We start from the raw sequence: 22764 nt of genomic DNA, 5'->3' as shown, positions 1-22764 counted from the left end.
TCCGTTATTTTCAAGTCAGTTTTTTCCCCTTTTTTATAAAGTAGACTAGAATGTACTTAGTGGAGATTGGAGTTGCAAGGCAGAAATGGCTTTCGGGCAGCGAGCAGGCCCCTTGTCCTCAAAGGCCTCCATTGTGAGGCCAGGGTCATGGTGTCATTGAGTGTCGTAGGCTGTAATCCGCACTTAACCAGCACTTAACTTTAAGACCTCAAACGACTAATGCCCTCCCCTTATTCCCCTTTGTCAAAAAGTTTCCCTGCTTCCTCTTTCGTGTCCCAGAATCAAACTCGGTAGCTGTTTGCTGAATGTAATGTAGCCAATGTGTTTTTTGCACCAGCCAAATTAGAAAAAAAGTATTTAAGAATCATCTCACCAGATTAAGAAAGGACATTGTTGTGCATTTGAACAACATTTCTCGAGGTGTGGCGCCCTGTTAAGCTGCATCTCAGCCTTTTAGCATTGTGCCAAAATCATTCCACAGTATTTCCAGTTTACAGTGAGAGACAGTGCCAGTGTTTCCCCAGATGGGTACCCTGTCCCTAAGATCCTGAAATAGAGGGGAAATAATCAATTTGAGGTTTTTTTCTGCTTACCTGTTTTTATTTCTTTGTTAAACAAAAGATGTCTTATGTCGGATAGATTTTATTTAAGGAAAATCTTGTAATTTTGTAAAGTGGGCCTTATTATTGAAATATTTTAAGTATTTGTCATCTTGATTTTAAGAATGATATTTTTTTGCAAGATAATGTTTCTTCCTCATTGTTATAACACTCCTGGAGAGTTCTTCTTCCTGTATTTTGTGTTTTGTTATTTTAATGCAAGACATTTCTCACGACCCAGAGACACGGTGATACACCGTGGATCAGAGAGAGACCATTTAATAGAGAGAGAGAGAGAGAGAGGGAGGCCAGGATTGTGTCATAGTCATTGAAGAATGAGAGCTATGTGCGTTTTATCAGAGGCGAGTAGGTCCGCAGAGCTGAATGGTTCGCCATGTGTCGCCCCCCTGTTTTTATCGGGAACCATGTAGCACTCCGGCCTCTGCTGCTCTGCGAGCTCCCTTGCTCATAAATTCAGGGTTTGTACATCTTCAGTGTTGTATGTTAGTAAGTGCAGCCAAAGAAAGAAGAGTAGAGGCCCTCAGACGCACATACATAAGTGTGTGTGTGTGTGTGTGTGTGTGTGTGTGTGTATATATGTATATATGTATATATATATGTATATATACATACACACATGAACATAAACTAGTAGGAATAATCTCATAGGAAGTAAGAGCTCATCTCTCTTACACACATACACAAGAATTTCAGGCCTGTACAATCATACCTTTGGGTTGGAACTGTTTGGTTTTGTCTTTTTAATTTGTGAGTGTTAATAAATTAATTTGTGTGCAGAAGAAGGAGACTAACAGACAGAGGTGTCAAACACAAAAATGTATGTAATGAAATCAGATCAAAAGGGTTTTATGATTTATTATTTCTTGTCAGTGTGTCAGCAATGCGAGATGGACTGTTTAGGAAGGCTGTTTTTTTTGTTTTTTTCTTTTCATTTTTAGACTTAATACATTGTGCATGTTTTAACCTTACTGTGGCTGGCGCACTCTGCATGTAGGTCTCTTGAAGCTGCCAACTGTACAGCAGACCATATGTATTCCAATAAAAATAAAAAACGAACCTGTTTGTAACACGTCTCCCAAGTTGGAACATGTGTGTGAGCAGAGCTGATTCTGAGTAAAAGGCAACCACGTATGTTAATCTCTTTTATGCCTTTTGTTGAACAAGCTCAGCAAGTTTTGATTTCATAGCAGTGCACCCTCTGTACGTGTGTGTGTGTGTCTTTGTGAACTCTGTCCAATCCCCTGGTTTGTTCAGAGGAGAGAGAGAGAACAGCAGCTGACGGTATGCAAAATAAGCAGGCAGACAAATGAGGCAAATTGGTCAGGTACAAAGAGGAAAACCACAAGCTGTTGTGGAATGCAAAGTCAGCACGCACAACTTTCTCTTAAACAGCTACGCCTCGCTTTGTGAACGCCAGCAGTTCTTTCCCCCCCGCAACTTCTGGTTTCTTTAAATAATCCATCACAATCTGCACTGTACTTTTAATAACCACAGTCTGATTCTCAGGTTCAGTTATTTTTATGAACCATCGGTGATGCTCAGTGCAATTTCAGGAGTTTTAATTTTACCCACTTCATCTCGCGTTGCCTGGTAATTTCCTACATTTCCCAGAACAGCTGCGTACTCCAGAGGACAGGCCTGAACGTGTTGCATTCAGCTGCATGGCTTTAATGTGAGAGGTAGAGAGTAATACTAATAGACTAAGATCAAAACTTTCCAGTGAAGAACAAATTATCTCTGGTGCAGTGCATTTTGGTCTATTGAGGCCTTCTTCCTCCTTGTGGATTTCAAAATGGCATTTCCAGTGCAAGTGAATGATGTAATTGATATATATATTTATAGAAAAGCACAAATAAATAGATATTTATAGATATATTTATATTAAGTTCCCTTAACTAATTTGAAATATTCTGCCATGAATGTGAAATTCACTTATTCATGAACATATGTCCCCCTTAAATTTTCATTTCTTGTTCCACTTCAGTTTGCCATTTCACTTGCATTAGCAGTTAATCCCATCATATTTCATGGTGTCACAAGATGCTTTTAGAAAGTCGCAGTAATGTGGGGAATTTCACAACCACTATAGGCTACAGTGGTAGAAGAAGTGCTCAGATCCTTTAAATTAAGGTATTTTCCTGTGAACAGAACTGAAAGTATAAAGCATCAATCCAGGCTTTTTCACTGAAGACATTTTGACATTTCAAAGTAGGAAAAGCACAGGTGCAAACAATAACATTAATTATGGCTGAAGTCTGTGTAGCTGCTTTGGTTTCAGGGTGCTGATACTGTGCAGGCTTGAATTGTGCAGAGCCATCGTTAATGTTATTAGTAACACCTGCGCTTTTCCTACTAATGTGCAGTGAAAAAGGCCTATTGTTAATCATGAACGCTTGCAGCCTCAAGGCTTCATGTAGTTTTTAACTTGCAAGAAAAGAATGAAGAGAAGGCCTCGGTTTCTTCGTGGGGGTGTCTTTGAGGGTCAGGGGTTAACGTTGTCTCCTGCTTGTGCGTTTTAATCTGTCCTAAATTCAGATGTGGGTGGGGTGAGGGTGCCACTCTAACAACAGCAGTGCCTGTTTGGACCCTGGTATTCCTGAGCTTCGGCACTGATGCCTGACATGAATTAGTGTTGTCAAGTCAACCATATGACTCAGTGGCACTCCAGGCAAATGGAAGAGTGAGAGAGCTTTCACTGCCTACAACAGGTGATGAGGTGGATGTTGAGCTAGAGCTTGCAGCCTTGAATAACTAGAAGTGACACATCCTTGATCAAAGTAATGTGGGGTGTTTTGTAATTTACTGCCAATAACATTGTACAGTGACTAAGATTTCTCGATTTTATCTAACATTTGTTTGCTATGGATGATGTCCACATTTCACATGACAGCATGTGGGAGGGTGTTTGTGTTGCATTAGTGTGCATTCCTCCTCGCACCTCTGAATCACAAGGCTGCTGCAGCAGATGTGCTCAGGCACGCTGTGGTCTCTCTGAGTGTCTTTTATAACTCCTTATCTTGACTTTGTGTGTCTCTCTATCGAGTAATCAGTTGATGTGGGCTTACTTGAGACTATTATGGAAAATACTCTCACCAGATGACAGTTAGGCTTACACACTGCTCCGAGCCATACGGTTTAGCAGGGAGGTGAAAATACCCCAAGTGCTGCAGTCCAAAACCCCAGCTCAAATTACTGTTGTTACATCAAACATTTTCTTTGGTCACGATAATAATAACCGCAGCTCTGGGGGAAAAACAAGGCCTGTGACGTTGAAAGCGCATGGAAACAGAGGGGGCACGGAGCCCTGGAACACAACTCCATAGAAACAAAATCTCATAGCTCATGGTTGACCCCCCTCTCTCCCTCAAATTCATCAAATCCCTCACTCTTTGGAGCTGCTGCCAGAGACCCTCATCTCTCCCTCACAGATACAGTACCACAGACCCTGGGAAGCAGCCAGACCTGCAATGAGGGAGGGTCGTAGGGAGGTCAGAGTAGGAGCAGCCATGTTCTTTTTGCACATGGCTGTACAAAAGAGGTGATAAGTTTGTAACAGTGGATCTGTTCACTTTTGAGTTCCATCTTAATAGATTGAGGAAGAAAGACACTGATTTCAATATGCAATTTATGTCTTCTTTTAATAACAAAAACAACTGACAATATAAAAAAGTGTGGGATGACAGTATGTGATAATAACCATAACAATACTTAATACTATGGCAACAAAAACATTCACAATTCTTTCAACAAACTTCTTTTTTTAGCTTGTAATAAAAACTATTTTCACTAGTCTCTGCACCCTAAATAATATAAATTAAATTTAGGAGGCACACAACTACAATTTTTTTCTTTTTTTAAACCTTAAGACAACCGAGACAGGCCTCTGGAATGACACCAATGGGAAATGACTTTGTTTATCTGCCTTTTTATGTCCGGTTTGAGGTCGTGTGTACATTTTTCAGCCATTCTTAATGTTCAGACAGGGGCATATAAATATATGTTGGGATCTGCAAATAAACTCCACATGGATTCATATACACTGAAACACTCCAAGTACCAAAAGTAAAGCCATGCTTCTGTTTTTAAGACTGGAAAAATCACATTTATAAAGCCTTAGAATAATTATTACATTAGTATGTAATAAAAACGACATTTAGTCATCATGCTTCAGCATAGCTCAGTCTGTAGATCTGTCTGTTAGTCAAATGTAGTTATAGTGTATGTATATTCACAGATATTGCTGGGAAGAACTGAAATACTCAATTCAACATTATTGTGACTCATTATCTGAGCAAAGGCAAAGTCGTTTCAGTAAATTCCAAAATCTTCCACGTACAGAAATGTCAACAGTAGATGGTTTGTGTTTTTCTCGTGTTGTTGGTCAGTCCTGGACAGTCCTGAGTTAACAGGAAACTGGCAGAGGCCTCTCAGATGCTCGGGGTGGGCTGAGCCTGCTGAGGGTTGCTAGCGGCTGTAGGGGTGGCCTGTCGGGGAAGTGTGTACATGGCACCAAGAAACTGATCTGCGATGCGTCCTGCCTCGCGGAGCCCGCTAAGCAGGGCACCGTGAACTGTGGCTGGGTAGTTCCTGATGGTGTGCTCTCCGGCGAAGAACAGACGAGGCACGGGCTGAGAGGGGAGGGAGAGGAGATCGATGTTAGATTTTCCCAACACAAGAAATTAAAAGAAAACAGAGGAGAAGTTAACTGCCAGATCTCATCAGTCAACGCATAAATATGACTTGTTCACATCGATCAGCACGCCAACACTGAAACAGCCAAAAAAAACATCTGCTCTGCTTTGGTTGAATATTGTGGGCAGGCTCACATGCCATCTCTCTGTTGCTTTCTCACAAACATTCGTAGATTTCTCACTTCCCCCCAAAAGCCTCCTTTTCTTGTTTGCATGCTCACCTGCGAGGCTCCTGGGATGGCAGGGCCAGGTGTGATGGGCTGTGCCATCAGATCGTAGTCGTTACCCGAAGAACCTGCTGCAACGTACGAGTAGGAGCCCCGTGCCCAGGGGTCAGCACGCCATCGAGTGACCACGGTTTCCTTTGGCTGCCATGACAACAAACAACAACAACAGCAACACAAACACAAAGGATTTTAGGGTTTTCCATTCTGATATCAGAGAGACCTGTAAACAGCTGGATGGTGAGCAGTTCCAACGTTGGCTTCCATGCATATGATTTTACCCCATTTGAAACCATAAGCAAATGATTTATAATGACGGGTGGTTTGGATACGACTCTGCTTGTGAGTGCCTTTCACATATGCTATGCAGTGTGAAGCTGTGCTGGTTGTGGGGGTCAATTCATGAACGAACTTGACATTCCACTTAAAACCCTAATGATGAAGATAATCCACCACTGTTTCTACGTAAACAACAGACATAATGAAGCTGTATATGAACAGAACTAGGAACTATGTCAAATTATGAGGATAGTTTTTATATACTGTTGTGATATTGGATATCTATGTTAAACACGGTCCAAGTTCCAAAACTTGAAGTTAACATATGTAGAAATACTTCCTGCAACTCAAAAGCGAAGAATTCAACCTCCTCTGAATGCTTTGTTTGTTGTGTTTTTTTTCCTACCTTGCCAAAGAGCTGACGTCAGATCATCGCACGTGCCCATAACAGGCATTTCATAGCTTTGGTTGCTAATATTTTGCCATGTGCTGTTTGCGTTGTTTACTCGTACATTTCAGATCAGATTACAGATGTATTTGAGAAGTTACCATTTTGAGTAAAGAATGAAGAAAAAGATAATATGTTTCATGGTATGTTTATGTAGCCTCCTGAGCAGCCAGAAGTCGGCTGTGATGAAGCTTCCAAAAGCTAACTAATGAGAACAAAGTAGTCTCAATGGGAGGAGGACCTAGCTAAAACGGCCTGTTTCAGACACAGGCTGAACTAAGCGGTTGCATAAAGAGCCAGTATAAAATAAAAAAGGATTTTTAAATATGCGATCCTGCAAAGCTACTGTAGTGGTGTCCCAGAATAAAAATATAGAGCTACAAGTTAGCATAATCGGTCCCCTTTAAAGTTAAATTAGTACTCAAAGTAAAAGATGGACACACTAACATCTATTGAAAATAAGAAAATGTGTCTGTTTTCAACAAATAATACACAGACATGTGTACCTGTGGTACAGCGCTGCTTCCAAATATTCCTTTAAGAATGGCCAGGCAGCGTCCGACAATGACATCATCACTGATGTTCTCCATGATGCCAGCAGCCTCTCCGGCCATCAGAGCGAGTAGGATTGGGGCTGACGAAGGGGGGAAAAAGTCACATTTGTTATAGACTTACCGGGAATATATGAAAAGGAAGTGTTCCAGTGATGTCGCATCCCTGTGCATAATTTATCTATTAATTATAAGTGAACATGGCGCCATTTTAAGAAGTGCTGCAAGATTAATGGCTTCAAGAATTATGCAGACAACATCAAAAGCAACAACTGCAGCTTAAGCTACAAGTAATCTTTGTCACCTTTGTAGAGGTTCCAGAAGAGGAATAGTTCGCCTCGACTTGCTGTGGTGGAGCCAACGTGACCAAACAGGTTGACACTGGGATCCCAGAACACACGGTCAAAACACAACACCACCTTTAGGAAGGGAGCAACACAGAAATAATAATTTGCACAAAATTCAAAGTGCTCATTTTCATCAAATGCTCAAATAGGCAGTGAGATGTATCTCACAGTGAATGGTAGAGCTCCCTCTGCTGGAGACAGCAGTAGTAGCAGCTGATATTGCATAATAATGCAGTATTCTCTGTTGCAGCAGAATTAAGAGAAACTACTGTGCTGCAGATGATGCTGGGGGGGAGGGGGGTCAGAAGTGATGCTAAATGAGCACTCTGATCGGATTACAAATGCAAAAAAAAAAGGGCATCTTGGCTCTGACTCCATTCTCCATCTGATCAAAGAGCCAGGATGAACAACAAAAGCTTTTCTCTCTGCAAACTAACACCTTTACTGATTTATCAAAGAAAAAAGAAGACAGAAAGAGGGGGAAGGACAATCTGTTGAATACAACAGAGATGCTGATGTAGCACCTAATGGAAAAATGATACATAAACCTTCAGGGAATATGCTCAAATTCTGACTGCTCATCAACTTTTGTCCTGGAGGAGGAGTCTAACAGCTGAAGGTCAAGTTATCCGCATAAGGACAATGCAGCAGAAACAACAGCAGGAGATCCCTAAAGGAACCAAATCCTACATTCTGACGTAAATATGCTGCATTATTAAAAATTATTGTATGTATGGACATTACTCATTTGAAGACTGTGGAGTAGAGGGGTTAGGGGATTCAGGTTTCAGATCTCAGGCCTTCCACAAGTTCAGGATTTTGCGACTAAAATCTAAGCTCCTGTAGCTGGAGCTGGTTAAGGAGAGGAGGAAGGAATGAAAGAGTTTGTTCTGATGTAGCCAAAGCACTGCCGGGCACGTTATGTTTATAGAGACCTTGTTGAGGTTGCCGAAGCCCATCCTCTGTATAGCAGCTGTCTTCCACTCGGGCAGCGGGGGAACAAATTGCACGGCCGGCGGCTGCTGCTTCAACACGCCGAGCGGCAAGGTGCACAGCACAGCGTCACATTTATAGATAAAGGTCTGGGTCGTGGAGCGAGTGTTGACAGCGATCACCTCACAGCCTGGAGAATGAACAAATAAATGTCTGGTTAATATACGTTTACATCTGTATGGACACCGATTCAGCACGCGTAATCCTGCGCACATACCGGAGGCTGTGTATCGGACCTGCCGCACTGCTGTGTTAAGTTTGATGTCGAGGCCCTCAGCCAGAGCCACGGGTACACATGAGTAGCCATTCCTCACTGTCAGGTGGCTGCCGGTGAACTCAAAGTCATCGTCCTGTGGATTAATCAATATTCTGTCACATCAGCAGCACAATGAACTTCCTAATGCAATAAAGCATTGGAAGCATTGGAACGCATGTCTGTATCTGTTTTAACCCTGTGTATATGTATATTGTCTTGTCCTTGTATTGCCTTGTATTTTGTTTTTTTGTTTTTGTTGATATGGACCTGCAGATGTGTCCCAAAATAAAGTTTTATTCAAAAGAATGACAGAAGTGTTTGTTGAACTAGCAGTGACCAACACAGGATTGAAAAAGACCTTTGCTGTGCAAGACAACTGTCAGGACTGCACAGTTATGACATTTCACAGTGGGTACATGTATATACCTGATCCCAGTGCTTGAGAGAGAGGGTGGAGAGAGGCGTAGCGTTGGCAAACTCCAAGTTGGCAAAGTGCCAGTCTAGGATCTGCCTGTCCCTGGATGACAGGTAAACATCACTGTGGGAAAAGAAAGGAAAGAGGGAGGGAGACAGAGAGAGACACGGTAATATATCCTGACAGCTATTGAGACAGAAGGAGGACAGGTTTACTCAAGCACAAGCTGAAAAAGCTAAACATAATAATACATAATATAGGCACATAACAATTACTATTAAACTATAACATCAGCACAGGACATAACACAGGTAAACATCTGTTGCTAAGGGCTGCATGACTCCAACAATTACTTTTATCACCAATTTAGCACTGTTTTCACTCCACACATAAAAGCTACTATTGCTTCAAAATAGCAACCTAACATAGAAAAATTAATAACAGTAGATCTGCAGTTACATCACAGGCTGCAACAAGCTGCTATTGCTGCTTCTGTTTCTGACTGGATTTATATGATTTAATCATGATGTTTTGTGACCATACTGGATCAGGAGTCTGTGGCAGAAATTTCTGAAAAGAGCATGTATGTAAACTAAGTAAGAGTTCAGAGCTACAAAGTTGTTGATATAATCTACAAAACACAGAAACTGTGCCAACTTTATCACTTCAACCACTGCACTTAACTTTTCATTGTATTCATTTTTGCAGAGAGCTCAGAAATATATATGTATATTACTTTATTTATATAGTTTGACCAGGAATTGTAATTCCTTCCTGGTGCTAGTGGAGTTTTCTCATTAATGAGACTGACCCATCCCACACCCTGGAATATTTTTGCCTCAAGTTCTCAAGCAATACAAATTTTAGACATGAAAGCCCACTTTTAGCTTGCCCAGGAACACATCAACCACTTACCAAACAGTAACAAAATATCTGAGATGTAGACATGCGCATTTCTTATGACAAAATAGAGCTGAGCAGTGTGTAAATATGGTGTGTGTAAATACTGTAAATATGGACCAAGTTGTCAGTGCATTTTAAGGGATATGATACCAAAAAAACTGTGGAACTGTGAAGCAGTGAGTTACCTGGGTGGATTAGCTTCCAGCTCCTGCAGCTTCTCCTCCAGCTTCACCTGCATCTCCACCAACTCATCATACTCCTACACAGAGACAAGAAATAAAGCAGGGAGATGTGACTGCATGTTTATATTTCATATCCATACGGTAACACAGCTGCTGGAAAATACTGATATATTTCTTTAATTGAAAAGTTATTTATCAGAACAACAGTTCTGTTAAAATAAAATTAAAATGAACTAATTAAAACTTCATGACAAACTGCGATTGAATATCACATCAACAAATTGACCATTTTAAACTACAGCTAACAATTATGATTAATTTCAATGTTACAATACCACTATTGCGCCATGATTTCAGCATTAAACATGTAAAAGGATTCCAAATAACGCTAAAAAGCCATCACACTGAATTTTAAGGAAATGGTGATGTATCTAGTGAAGTGAGAAGAAAAAATTGGCGTGTGTGTGTACACACCCAGATGTTTCAGGTAATGTAGAAAGGACAAGCAGCTTTGACAAAAAGGGCTGACTCAACCTGTTCATCAGTACACCACAATAGAAATAACTACGACAGCAGCACAGAGTCTGGTAATACCACCTACCTCGCCAGACCTGGTACAGAGCTTCACTGAGGCAAGCCTAGAAACTTTTAACATCTTAATGATGCCTCCAGGCTAGCAAGCTGACCTGGGAAAATACTAAAAACAGCGAGAATACTGGAAAATATCCTGACGCAGCCATCCCTCCTTACTGGCCTTAAAATCTTGTTATATGGTGTAGTCATGCATGTCATGTACAAACACACAACCTCCTAAATTACTCTGTCTTGCTGGAAATGTGTGTGTGTGTGTATCTGCATACATAAAGACAGTCAGACCGTGATTCAAGGCCTTGAAGTGGTTTCTCAGACGGCGGATGGGCAGCAGACAAATGCAGCGCAGACACCAGCTGTGTTTAAACCAACTAAAACCTCCTTCTAAAATACACACATAGCAGTAGTAGAGGGGATTTATCCGCACCAAAAATAAAACAGCAGCACTCGCTCTAATAATACATCCTACCAAGGCATTAAACCACTTAAACATAGCCTGTCTGGTTTACTTAGATAGCGCCTTACAGCTTTAAAATTCTGTGAGGCACCCACCCTGACCTACTAGTCCATAAAATATGCCTTTTACATGCTAACTCCTTCCCAGTATTATAATACTGTTACAAATTGCTCGATCTTTAAGTCCAATCATATCCTTAACAAAGACAAAGATTCTGTCCTGCAAATTGTGGTGGTCGACCTCCTGACCTCTGGGAACACCTACTACCAACCCAGGAAATCTAATACTGCTTTGAAGTAGTTCAAACTTGAGCAAAAGAAAACACAGACACTATGTAATACCCACAACACCACAAACACAGTTGAAAATAGTTCCATTTTAAACTTAACTGCTTTGACTAGAGTATTTTAACTCCTGTAGTCTTATTTCTGCTCGGTCTAAGACATCTGAGGGAGTAATGAAAGTGTCACAAAAGGAAACTCTTCTAGAAAACAATCTGTCAACATTACTGGTCTGCAGCTAAATGGTGTCTGAGCTCACTTTGCACAGTGCGGTGAGGTCGCGGTGCTTGCTCTTCACCAGGAACTCAGCTGTGATATCTCTGGGTGGCTTGACTTCACTGGCCTCTTTATACTGCTGGTGGAGCTCTTTAACTCTTTCCTTGGTGGTCACCATCTAAAAGAAAAGGGAAAAGAAAAAGAGAGAGAAGGAAGGAGGTAAAGAGAGGCAGAGGAAGGAAGTTGTGTGTCATGATGGTGGATGAAGGAAACGTGTGTATAATAAGGCAGAATTAACTAGAAACAATTTGATTTTGCTATTCTGCTTTCTACAATCTGGATTTTTTCCAATCAGCATAGGAGTCAACTGAGTGGTGTTCCAGTCTCAAGCCAGTTTTTCTTACCATAACAGCACTTTGACGTCACCTTCAGATCTGTCTACCTAATATTAAAAGTCTATTCCATCTATTACCTCTCCCAGCAAATCAATAAAGCAACTGATAGAGGACTTTTTGTTCAGCAATTCAGATTTTTTCCCCACCAACCAATATGACAAAGAACTCAGAAGTGGACAATGAAAAGGTCATCACCACAATTTCAGGGTTTCCCCTTTAAGTAGCCTTTAATGTAATTGGTAAATATTTGAGGAAATGTGATTGTTTCCTTCTCGAGAGTCAGATAAGAAAATTGATACCACTGTCATGTCTGTATGGTAAATATGAAGCTAACCTGGAGTCTTGTCACCATGAGCCAGAGGAGAGAGAGGGAAGTGGTCAACTTATTAACCACGTTGAATGCGATATGATGTTGAATTCTCACCTTGTTGAGAAGATCCCGGAGATCTTCCTGCGTCTTCACAATCTTCTTCCAGTGTTCTATCTGCTCATCCTTCACATGCTTCTCCTGCAGCCTACACAGACACAATATTTCTGTATCTGTACATACATATCTCTTCTTTAGGTAAACATGTACAGGATACATCTGTCACCATCTCCTGTGTGTGTGTACTGTACTCACTGTATGACCACCTCCAGGGCCTGTCCCAGAGAAACTGGTTTGTTGTTGAGGAAGTTAAAGTCCAGCTGGTGGCTGAGGTAGGAAGTGGCCTCTAACAATCTGTTGAATTCTTGCTCCACCATCTCATCTTTTTCTTTTGGCACCTGGACACACATATCCAACAAAGACACCAGAGGATCAGTCACACTTAGTACAGCAGATATTAGGTCTACAAAAAAATGTAAATGACAAATTAACAATACAAAAACAACACACCAGATTCAACTACAGCTAAAAACACATTACTTTTTAAATACACTGTATCATAACTAGTTCAAAAAGCAGAATTTCTCTAGAAATCTTAATGGTGTTTATACATCACTCCATATTTCGAATTTTAACTGTTGATAGTATAAATTATAGTCATTGTCCTTCAAAGACACTTCCAAACATTTCATGTCTTTAGAAACATGCAGTAAAAAACTTAAAACATGCTTCAAAAATCACTTAATATAGAAACCATGCTAGGATAGAACCAGTTTTGTAGAAAATGCATTACTAAAACACTTAGGCTGTTAAGGAAAAATGCACACTTGTGGTATTAGATTTGAACAGAGTAGTAACATATTTTACTAATAATTATTATCTCTACAAGCTACCATCTAGCCACTAGTGTTCTCAGATTAATTAGTATTATTAATATACAGAAATGTCTAAAGCCTAATATTAATTCAAAACAGAGTAATCTTATATTTCAGGCATTAAATAAACTCATTATTAGTTGGATGTTCCCCTAAACAAAAAAAAAGGTGAGGTTTGTTTTGCAGGTGCTTTTCTAGAAGATGATGGTTTAGACATGAGCTGCTCATTTGTTTTTGTATTTGTTTTCTGCATGGACAGCAAATGGTGAGTAAACCATAGTGAAATTAAATGGATGGAACTGAAAGGTCTTTTAAAAGTGACTCTTAATTAGATAAAGAATGTATTATGTAAATAAACCAATACATACACTCGTGCACCGTTCACCCTTTTGTAGTTGAACATGGAAGGGTTTGAGAAGACAAGAAGGGAGAGGGGAGAGAGAGAGACAACATATTAAGTAAGCACAACTTTAACCTCAAACAGGTTTGCACAAAAAGTAAAACACATACATTTAATTTGTCTTTTCCTGCAGGGGAGGAAACCAGTTACACATGATGTGGACGCTTCAAGAGCCCTGCAGGCTAGTATTTAGTTCAATGGAAGTGCCCTGAACGTGAACCTAAACATCCTGACTACTGTTGCTGCCACTTGACGGACAAAAAAAGAAAATTAGAGGGGGGAAAAATACTATTTATTTCCAATTTAATGACATTAGGGTTATATCCGTTTTCTGGTCAGCTCTGTGCTAAAAGGAACCGGAGCTGTTGTTGATGACATGCAACGGTAAGCAGTTAAGTGAATCCACAATTCCTTTTACTGGGGCTCAGGGAATGCCAAATCCCTGCCTGAGGACAACAACCGGCTTGGAGAACAGCTATAAACCTAAACACAGGGCACTTCAGGGAACTTGTGTGCACACATAATCATCTTCTGTTAAAGGAAGTAAACAACACAAGGTCTTGGTTTCAAAAATGTAATTTGGATACACGTATTTAATGCAACTGCACTGAAGTGATGGATGGTTATTCTTGAGGTTAGCTGTTTGGGAGAGAACTTAACCTAATGTAACGCTACAAAAATGTCAGTGTGACTGAAGCAGGCGGATATGTTTTCATGCATCAGCTGGCTACAGCAAATCACATGCATGCCTCTGCTACCATTAGCCCCTTGCCATCTATCAACTTGTGAAGTTTGTTCTTAGCTTTACATAAAACCCAATTATTTTGGCAATCATACGTTTTATTTAGAATTATACATGTGAACATCTTGTTGAATATGAGAGTTTGGCTATAGCAGGATAATGGATGAGAGGCAACATAGTTCACTGGGACATGTAGTTATACTCACAGCCTGGCCGTTGGCCTCATACAGTGGACATTTCTGTTTGATCTTAGCCAGTTCCATGTTAACCTGCTTACTGATCACTGCCATGGGATTCCCTCCTACACACACACACACACACACACACACACACACACACACACACACACACACACACACACACACACACACACACACACACACACACACACACACACACACACACACACACACACACACACACACACACACACACACACACACACACACACACACACACCAAATGAATAGTGACACAATAGTTACATGGATAATATCACCCTCTGCAGGTGGATCTTACTTACTGAATCTATGTGGGAAAAAATGGCTCAGATGAAGCATTTTCACATCATGTGTCAACAGTACATAATCTACAAGATCTGTTGATGTTGCTTTTGTGCTAAATGAAAATTAAAATCAGTTGGAAACTAAAAGGCAACAGGATGCTTTGACTCAGTGTTGTGAGTGACGTCACTATTCACTTGGAAAACAAAACAAAACATGATCTGAATCTTACCCAGGCCTGTCACCACCATGGCTCCCAGATCAGCAACATAATTGCCCTTTCTAAATGTGGCCACTCTGCCTCCAACCCGGTCCTGTATGGGGGAGGAGGGGGGAAGTAAAATGTTGTCACTTGGTACACTTTCATTACAGAATGCAAGATAGATTAGGTCACTATTAGTAAGCAAATGAGCACATAGAAAACAGTTAAATCATAATAAATTCAGTGATTAGATGGTGTCACTAATTTGTTATTAAATACAAAATGACAGTACATGTTTTACAATTAAAATAATTTTAGCTGGTTAAGAAAATGTGGCAAAATCACTGAAGGACAAATGGTCTAGTTATATGTGAAAGAACAGATTTATAAGAAGCCGTTAGTGACTTACCCTGGCCTCCAATACTGTAACATCCATCCCAAAACTCTGCAGTTGTCGAGCTGCTGCAAGGCCAGACACACCTCCACCAATGACTATAACCTTCCCAGTCTTCTTAGCTGCAAAAACAAGCATGGAGAGCAGGAACTGAGTATTATAACAACACTGACCATTCTAAGATCGATGCCTCTGAATTCAATTGTCTACAAGACTGAGAACTCACTGGGTAAAGGCTTGACCCTCTTGTAGATGCCAAAGTTAATGAGGCCATGCCTTTCAAGGTAGCTATGTATCCTGTGGACCAGCATGGCATCACCTTAATAGAAAAAAGTGCATTAAATCTCAGTTTCTATAAGACTTCTTAGAAAAAAGAAAATGAAGGTTTCATTTAATGACCCACTGTTGTATGGAGCTTCAAGTTGCTGTGCTGTGGCCTCAAAGGTTAGCTGGATCTTAGGGTTGTCCAGCCACAGTTGGAGCTGCATGCGGTTGATATTTATTAAAATACAGTATTGTTTATAAGCTATTATCCTTGTTTTGAAGACGTAGCAATGCATGTAAATGTTCACTTACTGTACGGTTGCGGATGTAAAGGAAGACTTTCTGAGTCTGTTGAGGGCCGCTGATGATGTCAGGGAAACAAGCGGCCTCCTGGGACGTCATACGGTCATGAGGGAGACGGCTCTGAAAAGCAGCTCCTTCCACACCTGAAAAGCATAATGTTATCATTCTGTTAACACTGACTTCATCTTCCAAAAGGTTATGGATATATGTATGTATTAGGGTCTCTGTATTCTTGGATTTAGGTAGTTGATGAAAGATGACATTTAGGAGAGTTTGTTTTATTTCACTTCTTTGACATAATCCTCCATCAACATTCAGACTCACCAGATGGTTCTTCTGGTTCGCTGTCATTCTCCTCCTCTGGAGGGGGAGGCGGAGGAGGGATGACCTGCTTCCTCTCTTTTTCTGCCTTGGCGTTCCTCTCCTCCTCAGAGTAATATTCGTCCTCAGACAGATTGGCCAGGCTCTCGTCCATCTCGCGGTACTCCACCTGCAACAATAGGCACAATAAAAGCATCATTAAAACCACATCCTTCAATGGCTGAGCGTTTCTCATCTCACTTGAAAGCACCGAACCTTTCCCAGGCATAAGAAACCAATACCATGAGCGTCAAAATCTGCAATGAAAAGAATTTTTTTTTTTTTTACAAACACATGTAAGTGAGAACCTGCACCTGAAGTTTCAATGATGATGCATGTCTTGATTGTTTAGTCAAACAAATGATCTGAATGTAGTGAATTCTGCCACTGCCAAACAAAACCTTCATTATTGGTTAGCTTGTTTAATGCTTCCATCTCGCCGCGTACAGGAAACAACACCCTAAAATGTTTACTTTTGCTCGCTTGCGTCGACTCGTCCTGCGGACTTCAGCTGAGTCCTGATCTGCCCCCCCAGGGCCTGCTTGGTGGGGCAAAGGGGCTCCACCAGGCTCCCCACTGGGGGACGACCTCTCTTTCTTCTTTACTTCCAGAACTCCTGCAGCTGAGGCAGAAGTACCAGTCTGTGCATCAGAAACCTGGGGCCTATCCCCTCCTGCTGCTCCTGCAGTAGACGAAGAGGAGGAGGAAGAGGAGCCAGCATCTGACTTCTTACTGGACAGCATCATGGAGGATGTCGGAGGCCTCTCCTGAACAAAAGAGGGTGACAGAAATGTGATGAAACCCATCAAAATTAAACAGTCATTAGCTAAGTAATTAAATAAATAGGAATGGCGGAAATTTAGATGTTGAAAATAGTATAACCAATGATAAAGGACAGCAAGATATTTCTGAAAAGAAAAAATGAAAATTATGAAGTGTGGGTTGTGCCTGCTGAAAAACAAACAAATTAACAAAGACGAAAAAAATCAAACAAACAAACTATTTGAAATGTGTGATCTTAGTTATGACACTGTGGTATTCCCAATTGAAAATAGGACACAGACTTATTTAAAAACAATAACCTACAATAGTTAAATGGGGGCAGGGGGTAGAAAATGTATGCCAAATCTCTCACTCTTAAAGTATTTTGAGACCTTAGTCACAATCTCTACTGGTGTCATTTACAGTGATGGATTCTTTATAGCTACCTTACATTAAACCCCTTTGTGTAAACTGGGCACTTCACCTTTGGGGATGGTAAATCCACCTGCTGACCACCACCAAATATAATCAAGCTTTGGGAGACATCATCATCATCATCCAAAACTGTTCAAGTTTGGATGATTTAAATAACTGTAGTTAACTGTGCGTGAATGTCATGAATTTTATGAAATGAGGGCTCCATGGTACAGTAACCTTTTCTTGTTTTACCCATTTCTCCGTGCACCGGGTAATATCCATTCAAACACTAAGAAATGAAGACAGAACCAGAAATATGATTACGAACAGGACCAACTAAACAAAGAAAGCGTTGGCCTTTCACATTATATATCCACGATTACACTAGACATTTACAACTGTGAACAAATATAGTATGAATTACACAATGGGATCGGGTGAATTTTGTTTCATTGTAGTTTATCCTTTAAAATGTTATTGTAGGAGTCAATACTGTTTGTAAATCAGACTCTACAAAACTTGAGCAAGCCGGTAACACCGAGTGTCCCTGGCACTTTTTAATACATTTATCTAATAGCCAGGAACCCCTTTTGTAATGTAGAGACGAATAAAAGCCCGTTGTAGTCCAACATAAACAGATGGCTAGCGATAATTGCACAGCTAGCAGCAGAGTGGCTACGCACGTTAGCTTGCGTTAGCTAACGGTAGCTTTCTGCTTAACGGCGACTTAAATTAAACACATTAGAATATACAAAGCGAGCGTTTTCATTTCAGTTCACACGATGTACTTGAAATAGAGTTGAATCGCTTCTGTGTGTTTTTTCCATTTAAACTTCCCCTTACGAGACCATGCTACGTTAGCTAAAGCTGCTAACAATGAGACCCCCCGGGCTAGCACCAGCAGTGGCACACAGTGGCAGGTGCGACTTGGGAGGGAAAAAAAACAGTCGGCTTCGTTTGACGAAGGTGTATCGATACAGTTCACGCACTCTTCCCTGCATGTGGGAGCGTTGTTTTAAGAAATAAAAGCATACGTGAATTATTAAAAATATTAATAATACCTCTCAATCCCCCGAAGATGTCAACACAAAGACGGCACCGTAGCAGGTCTCCTTTCAATGAACTCCTTGCTGATTGGCTGATCGCAAACATGACCCGGCCCCATGTTCTTAGATGATTGGTTGAGTTAAATGTCAATCCAAAAAGGAAGGCGGGACTTATTGGTTATATAGCCGCTTGATTGAAACATATATCTTCATTGTTTTAAAGTAAAATAGGGGGAAATTATCTGGGTTTGGATTTTCTTTTGTTGCTGATCGGGATTCAGCGTTTACTTCAGGTTTATATTCCGTTTACTCGTGGAGAAATAAAAAAACTGATCCCAGATCCGGGCATATCAGCCATGCAGACAAACTGACGTCAGCTAGGGAGACGAACAGGATGGGTGGGTAGAAGTGAAGGCAGGCAGGTAAAGGTGATTTGCCTACTTCTTATGGAAGCATACCGATGTTTTGTTGCCTCTCCTTCTCCATTTTGAGCTGACTGCATGTAAGTAACACCTAAAATCTAGATGTAAATCTCAAATACACGTTTACCTTTTATAGAAAAAGTCCTCTTAAGCAGTGATTTTTCTTTTACAGCGAGTGTAAAGTCATTTCTCTGGTCTGTGTTTGTTTCAACCTTATCTGGGTGTTGCTGCAGTTGACTCTCTAGACTTGTGTGTGATATGAAGCCTTTTTAGGGCTGGGTGGGCTAACATGGTGTTGTAAATAAGAAATGGTAATTGTTGGCACCTTTATGAAACTAAAAATGAAAGTAAGGCATATATTTAGTGAAATACATGGAGAGGGCTTTAGTGCCAGAACAGGGAAAAGAAAAGCTGATTTATCTAGGCCACACAGTGTTTCATACGTTTGCCATGGTCATTATACAGTACACTTGATGTAAGATATAGCATACAATGTGAATGATTACAACAAACTGATTAACAATCCATTTTACAGAAGCAAGAAAATGGTGAAGCAGGAACAGGTGTTAGCCAACCGGCCTGACAACACTGCCTTCACTCAGCAGAGGCTTCCGGCCTGGCAGCCCATTCTCTCTGCCGGCATTGTCATCCCAGGATTTGTCGTCATTGGTCTGGTGTTCATTGGCATTGGTGTCGCTCTCTTTGTCACTTCACAGAGCATTCAAGTTTTGGAGGTATGATTGTTGAAAGCATACATGAGTCTGGTGTCATGTTGAGAATCAAAAGTCAAATATCAGGCAAAAAGAGAGAGAATGAAGAGAAGAAACCTACAGCCAATGGGGGAAAAAAAATCCAGTTTTTAGTGTTGATATGGGGGGTGGTCTGACACATGAAACTAGCGCTGCTATATCCTCAAAGACTTGTTGCTTGTAAGTGATATCATACACCTCATTTGAAAGAGGTGTGGTGTGAATGACACGCTATTGAGATAGGTGTCGTAGTATGTGTCTTACTATAAATATTATATAATCTTCCTCGTTCTCTCCCATGCAGATTGACTACACTGGGATTGATACAAGCTCACCATGCTTTAAGTGCACTGACAATATGTCAAAGAAATGCGAGTGCCAGTTGGACTTCAACATCGACAGCCTTTTTAAGGTGACAATGGAGCACAAACATAAGCAGGACTTTCATTTATATCAAGTTGAACCCCATTCCTTCCTCTGACCCTTGGCTGTGTTTTTTTGTTTTGTTTTTATTCTGTTGTCTTTGACAGGGGCCAGTGTTCTTTTATTATGGTTTGTCCAACTACTTCCAGAACTACAGGAGATACTTTGCATCCAAAGATGATAACCAGCTGTCTGGAGACCTGACATACTTTAAGGTGAGCTAACAACATAGGATATTGGGGGGTATACACACACACACACACACACACACACACACACACTTTAATGTTCAGGGTAAAAACAAAACCCATATGTCCACAAAAAATAAATCAGAGAAGTAATCATTAAAAGTAATCATTTCCTTGGTTTAGAGGCATGTTGTTTCAGTAATGACAACACTGTTTTTCTGGCTTTCTTCAAGAGTCCCGGTGACACCTGCTCTCCCTATGAGTATGACAGCAACGATAAACCAATTGTACCATGTGGATCAGTAGCAAACAGCATGTTCAATGGTACGTAAAGTGCATATAAAATGCTGAATTTGTATTTTAGTTTAATTACTGTGTTAAGGGTTATTAATTCTTGTGTTTTTTTTGGAAGACACCTTCAAGCTATATCAGAATGTGAATGGTAAACAGAAGCTAGTGCCCTTGGATGGAAAAGGCATTGCTTGGTGGACAGACTACAACATCAAATACAGAAACCCCTCTGTCACACCTCTGAAGAACGCATTCAATGGTACTTTCTTTGCTTCATTTTACTGCGGCTTGCTCCTGTTGTGTTGTTGAGTATTGTGCATACATTGAGTAACTTAAGTACAGCAAATATAATTGACAGGGCTAGTGCGTTTATGTCTTTTAGGAGAATTTGCAAATCGCCTACCTTTATTTTTTTATTTTTTATTTTTTTAATGTTTGGAAATTGTCATAGCTGATTAAAAGTTTGATTTGCAGGCACTGTGAAGCCTCTATTTTGGTCCAAACCTGCTTATGAGTTGGACCCCTCAGACCCTGCAAACAACGGCTTCATCAATCAAGATTTCTTGGTGTGGATGAGGAGAGCGGCCTTGCCAGATTTCACAAAACTCTATCGCCGAATCACAGATGGGGATTACGCAGAGGGCCTTCCAGCAGGAAACTACTCCCTCAAAATTGCCTACAGTATCCTTTTTATATGTTACAGATGGAATGTTAAAGGTGGCTTCTTGAAAGCGTGGGCAGTTACTTTTGTTTAATCCTGTGCTTGGAGCTTTGACTTTAATTTCATCTGTTTCCATCAGGCAAATAAGTACTGCAACACTATCACATCTTACATGTTGCAGTTTAGTTGTAGGATTAATTAATGTATGCACCATAAATCCATATCCAAAGCCAAAGGTGTAACTTGCTCCTGGAGATAATTTTCAACATACTGGCACACATTCTGTTATGGGTATATGAATGCGTTATTTTTCCTGCTTGTCACAGACCTTTCAGTAGTGCTGACAGACAGCAGCAGCGGTCAATAATGCCAAATCAATAGCAAGGGTACCATGAAAACCATTAAAGACAAAATGACTTAGATCATATCTTTAGCATTTAGCATTGAATCAAGACATGCATGCAGGCAAGTTGAATTTTGGTCAATTATGATTGTGAACTGTTCAAATCCCAAAGTGTGTCCTCTTCACACAGTTTTATGACAGTTGCAGCATTAGCTGTAGAGGGTATACAGCATATAAATCTGCATGGTAAATATTATACTCCACTGATAATTTTACACATGTAGAGTGGCATAGATTAAACTGTTTCACATTGTTGCATCTTATACAGAATGGGGAGATTTACAAAGCTCCAAATCTACCTAAAGGGGTCAACCATTGAAATTGGCACATGCTGGGTGTCATGTTACTACATCAACAGAAACTTTGTATAACCTGTTTGACCAGTTGGGTGTGGTTGTTTTAACTAAGCAGCATGAAGACAATGACTCAGGAGTTCTTGAGGTGAAAACAAAACCAGGCAAATAGGCAGGTAAATGAGTTAGGCAAATGATAAATCACATGATTGATTGATATTTAAATGAGCAAGGCCTATATACATTCGTCAAACAAATGTCCATCTTCTCTAAAGTATAATACTATCAATGTGTTTTGTAAGTTTAAATCCCTTACTACGTCATCAAATCATATTGCTCAAATAATATATATGAATGCAAGCAAGACAGTTTTAGCTTTATGGATGTTTTTTTTTTTTTAATTCCTTGAAAAAATACTTTGAAGTATTAGCATGAATAGTAAATAGTATTTCATTGTCCTTAATATTCTCTGTTTCTTTATTCTTGCTGTATATCCTTAACACTTTGTTCCACAGACTATCCTGTTCAGAGCTTTGATGGCAGAAAGAAGGTGGTGTTCAGCAACGTGTCCTGGATGGGTGGCAAGAATGAGTTTCTGGGCATTGCCTACCTTGTGATTGGTTCGATGTGTATCGTCATGTCCATAGTCATGCTCATTGTCTATGCTAAATTCAAGTTCCCTGAAGAGGATTGAGCTCCTTTTCATGGACTGTGGTTTAATGGGATATTTATCTTCCCCGTCAACTTTTTTTTTCTTAATGAAATGGTGAACGCAAAGTTCAGTGGTGATGTAAAAGGGAAACAGCTGGAATCAATAGATGAACTGAATTCACATTTGTTATTCTGGATG

At 40.4% G+C, this 22764-nt stretch overlaps 2 protein-coding genes across 5 annotated transcripts; one reads left to right on the top strand and one right to left on the bottom strand.

Annotated features, from left to right (window-relative positions):
• Positions 1-4239: 4239 nt before the first annotated feature.
• Positions 4240-18539, bottom strand: kdm1a (lysine (K)-specific demethylase 1a). Of its 4 annotated transcripts, none has more exons than XM_062439949.1 (22): positions 18500-18528; positions 17691-17727; positions 16733-17026; positions 16224-16392; positions 15909-16042; positions 15736-15814; positions 15559-15651; positions 15348-15454; positions 14969-15050; positions 14440-14534; positions 13460-13477; positions 12472-12614; positions 12274-12364; positions 11498-11632; positions 9913-9986; positions 8836-8947; positions 8371-8503; positions 8096-8283; positions 7118-7232; positions 6769-6896; positions 5533-5679; positions 4240-5248 (listed from the first exon to the last, which is right to left on the bottom strand). In XM_062439949.1, the coding sequence occupies exons 2-22, from the start codon at positions 17718-17720 to the stop codon at positions 5048-5050; spliced, it is 2568 nt and encodes an 855-aa protein (XP_062295933.1). In that variant the 5' UTR covers positions 17721-17727; positions 18500-18528; the 3' UTR covers positions 4240-5047. The 4 variants fall into 4 exon arrangements, with proteins under 4 accessions (XP_062295933.1, XP_062295931.1, XP_062295932.1 ...); XM_062439947.1 differs by having other exon boundaries at positions 17676-17727; positions 18500-18512; XM_062439948.1 differs by having other exon boundaries at positions 16224-16389; positions 17676-17727; positions 18500-18512.
• Positions 18540-19451: 912 nt separating this feature from the next.
• tmem30b (transmembrane protein 30B) lies at positions 19452-22701 on the top strand. The gene is made up of 7 exons (XM_062440981.1): positions 19452-19640; positions 19960-20067; positions 20186-20293; positions 20500-20590; positions 20679-20816; positions 21032-21238; positions 22430-22701. Exons 1-7 carry the CDS (start codon positions 19452-19454, stop codon positions 22606-22608), a joined length of 1020 nt encoding a protein of 339 aa, XP_062296965.1. The 3' UTR covers positions 22609-22701.
• The last annotated feature ends 63 nt before the right edge of the window (positions 22702-22764 follow it).

Source organism: Scomber scombrus, chromosome 19 (genome assembly GCF_963691925.1).
Source record: "Scomber scombrus chromosome 19, fScoSco1.1, whole genome shotgun sequence".
In the NCBI taxonomy this organism is placed as follows: Eukaryota; Metazoa; Chordata; class Actinopteri; order Scombriformes; family Scombridae; genus Scomber; species Scomber scombrus.
Note: the sequence above shows the minus strand (reverse complement) of the source record. Positions and strands in the feature narration are given on the sequence as shown.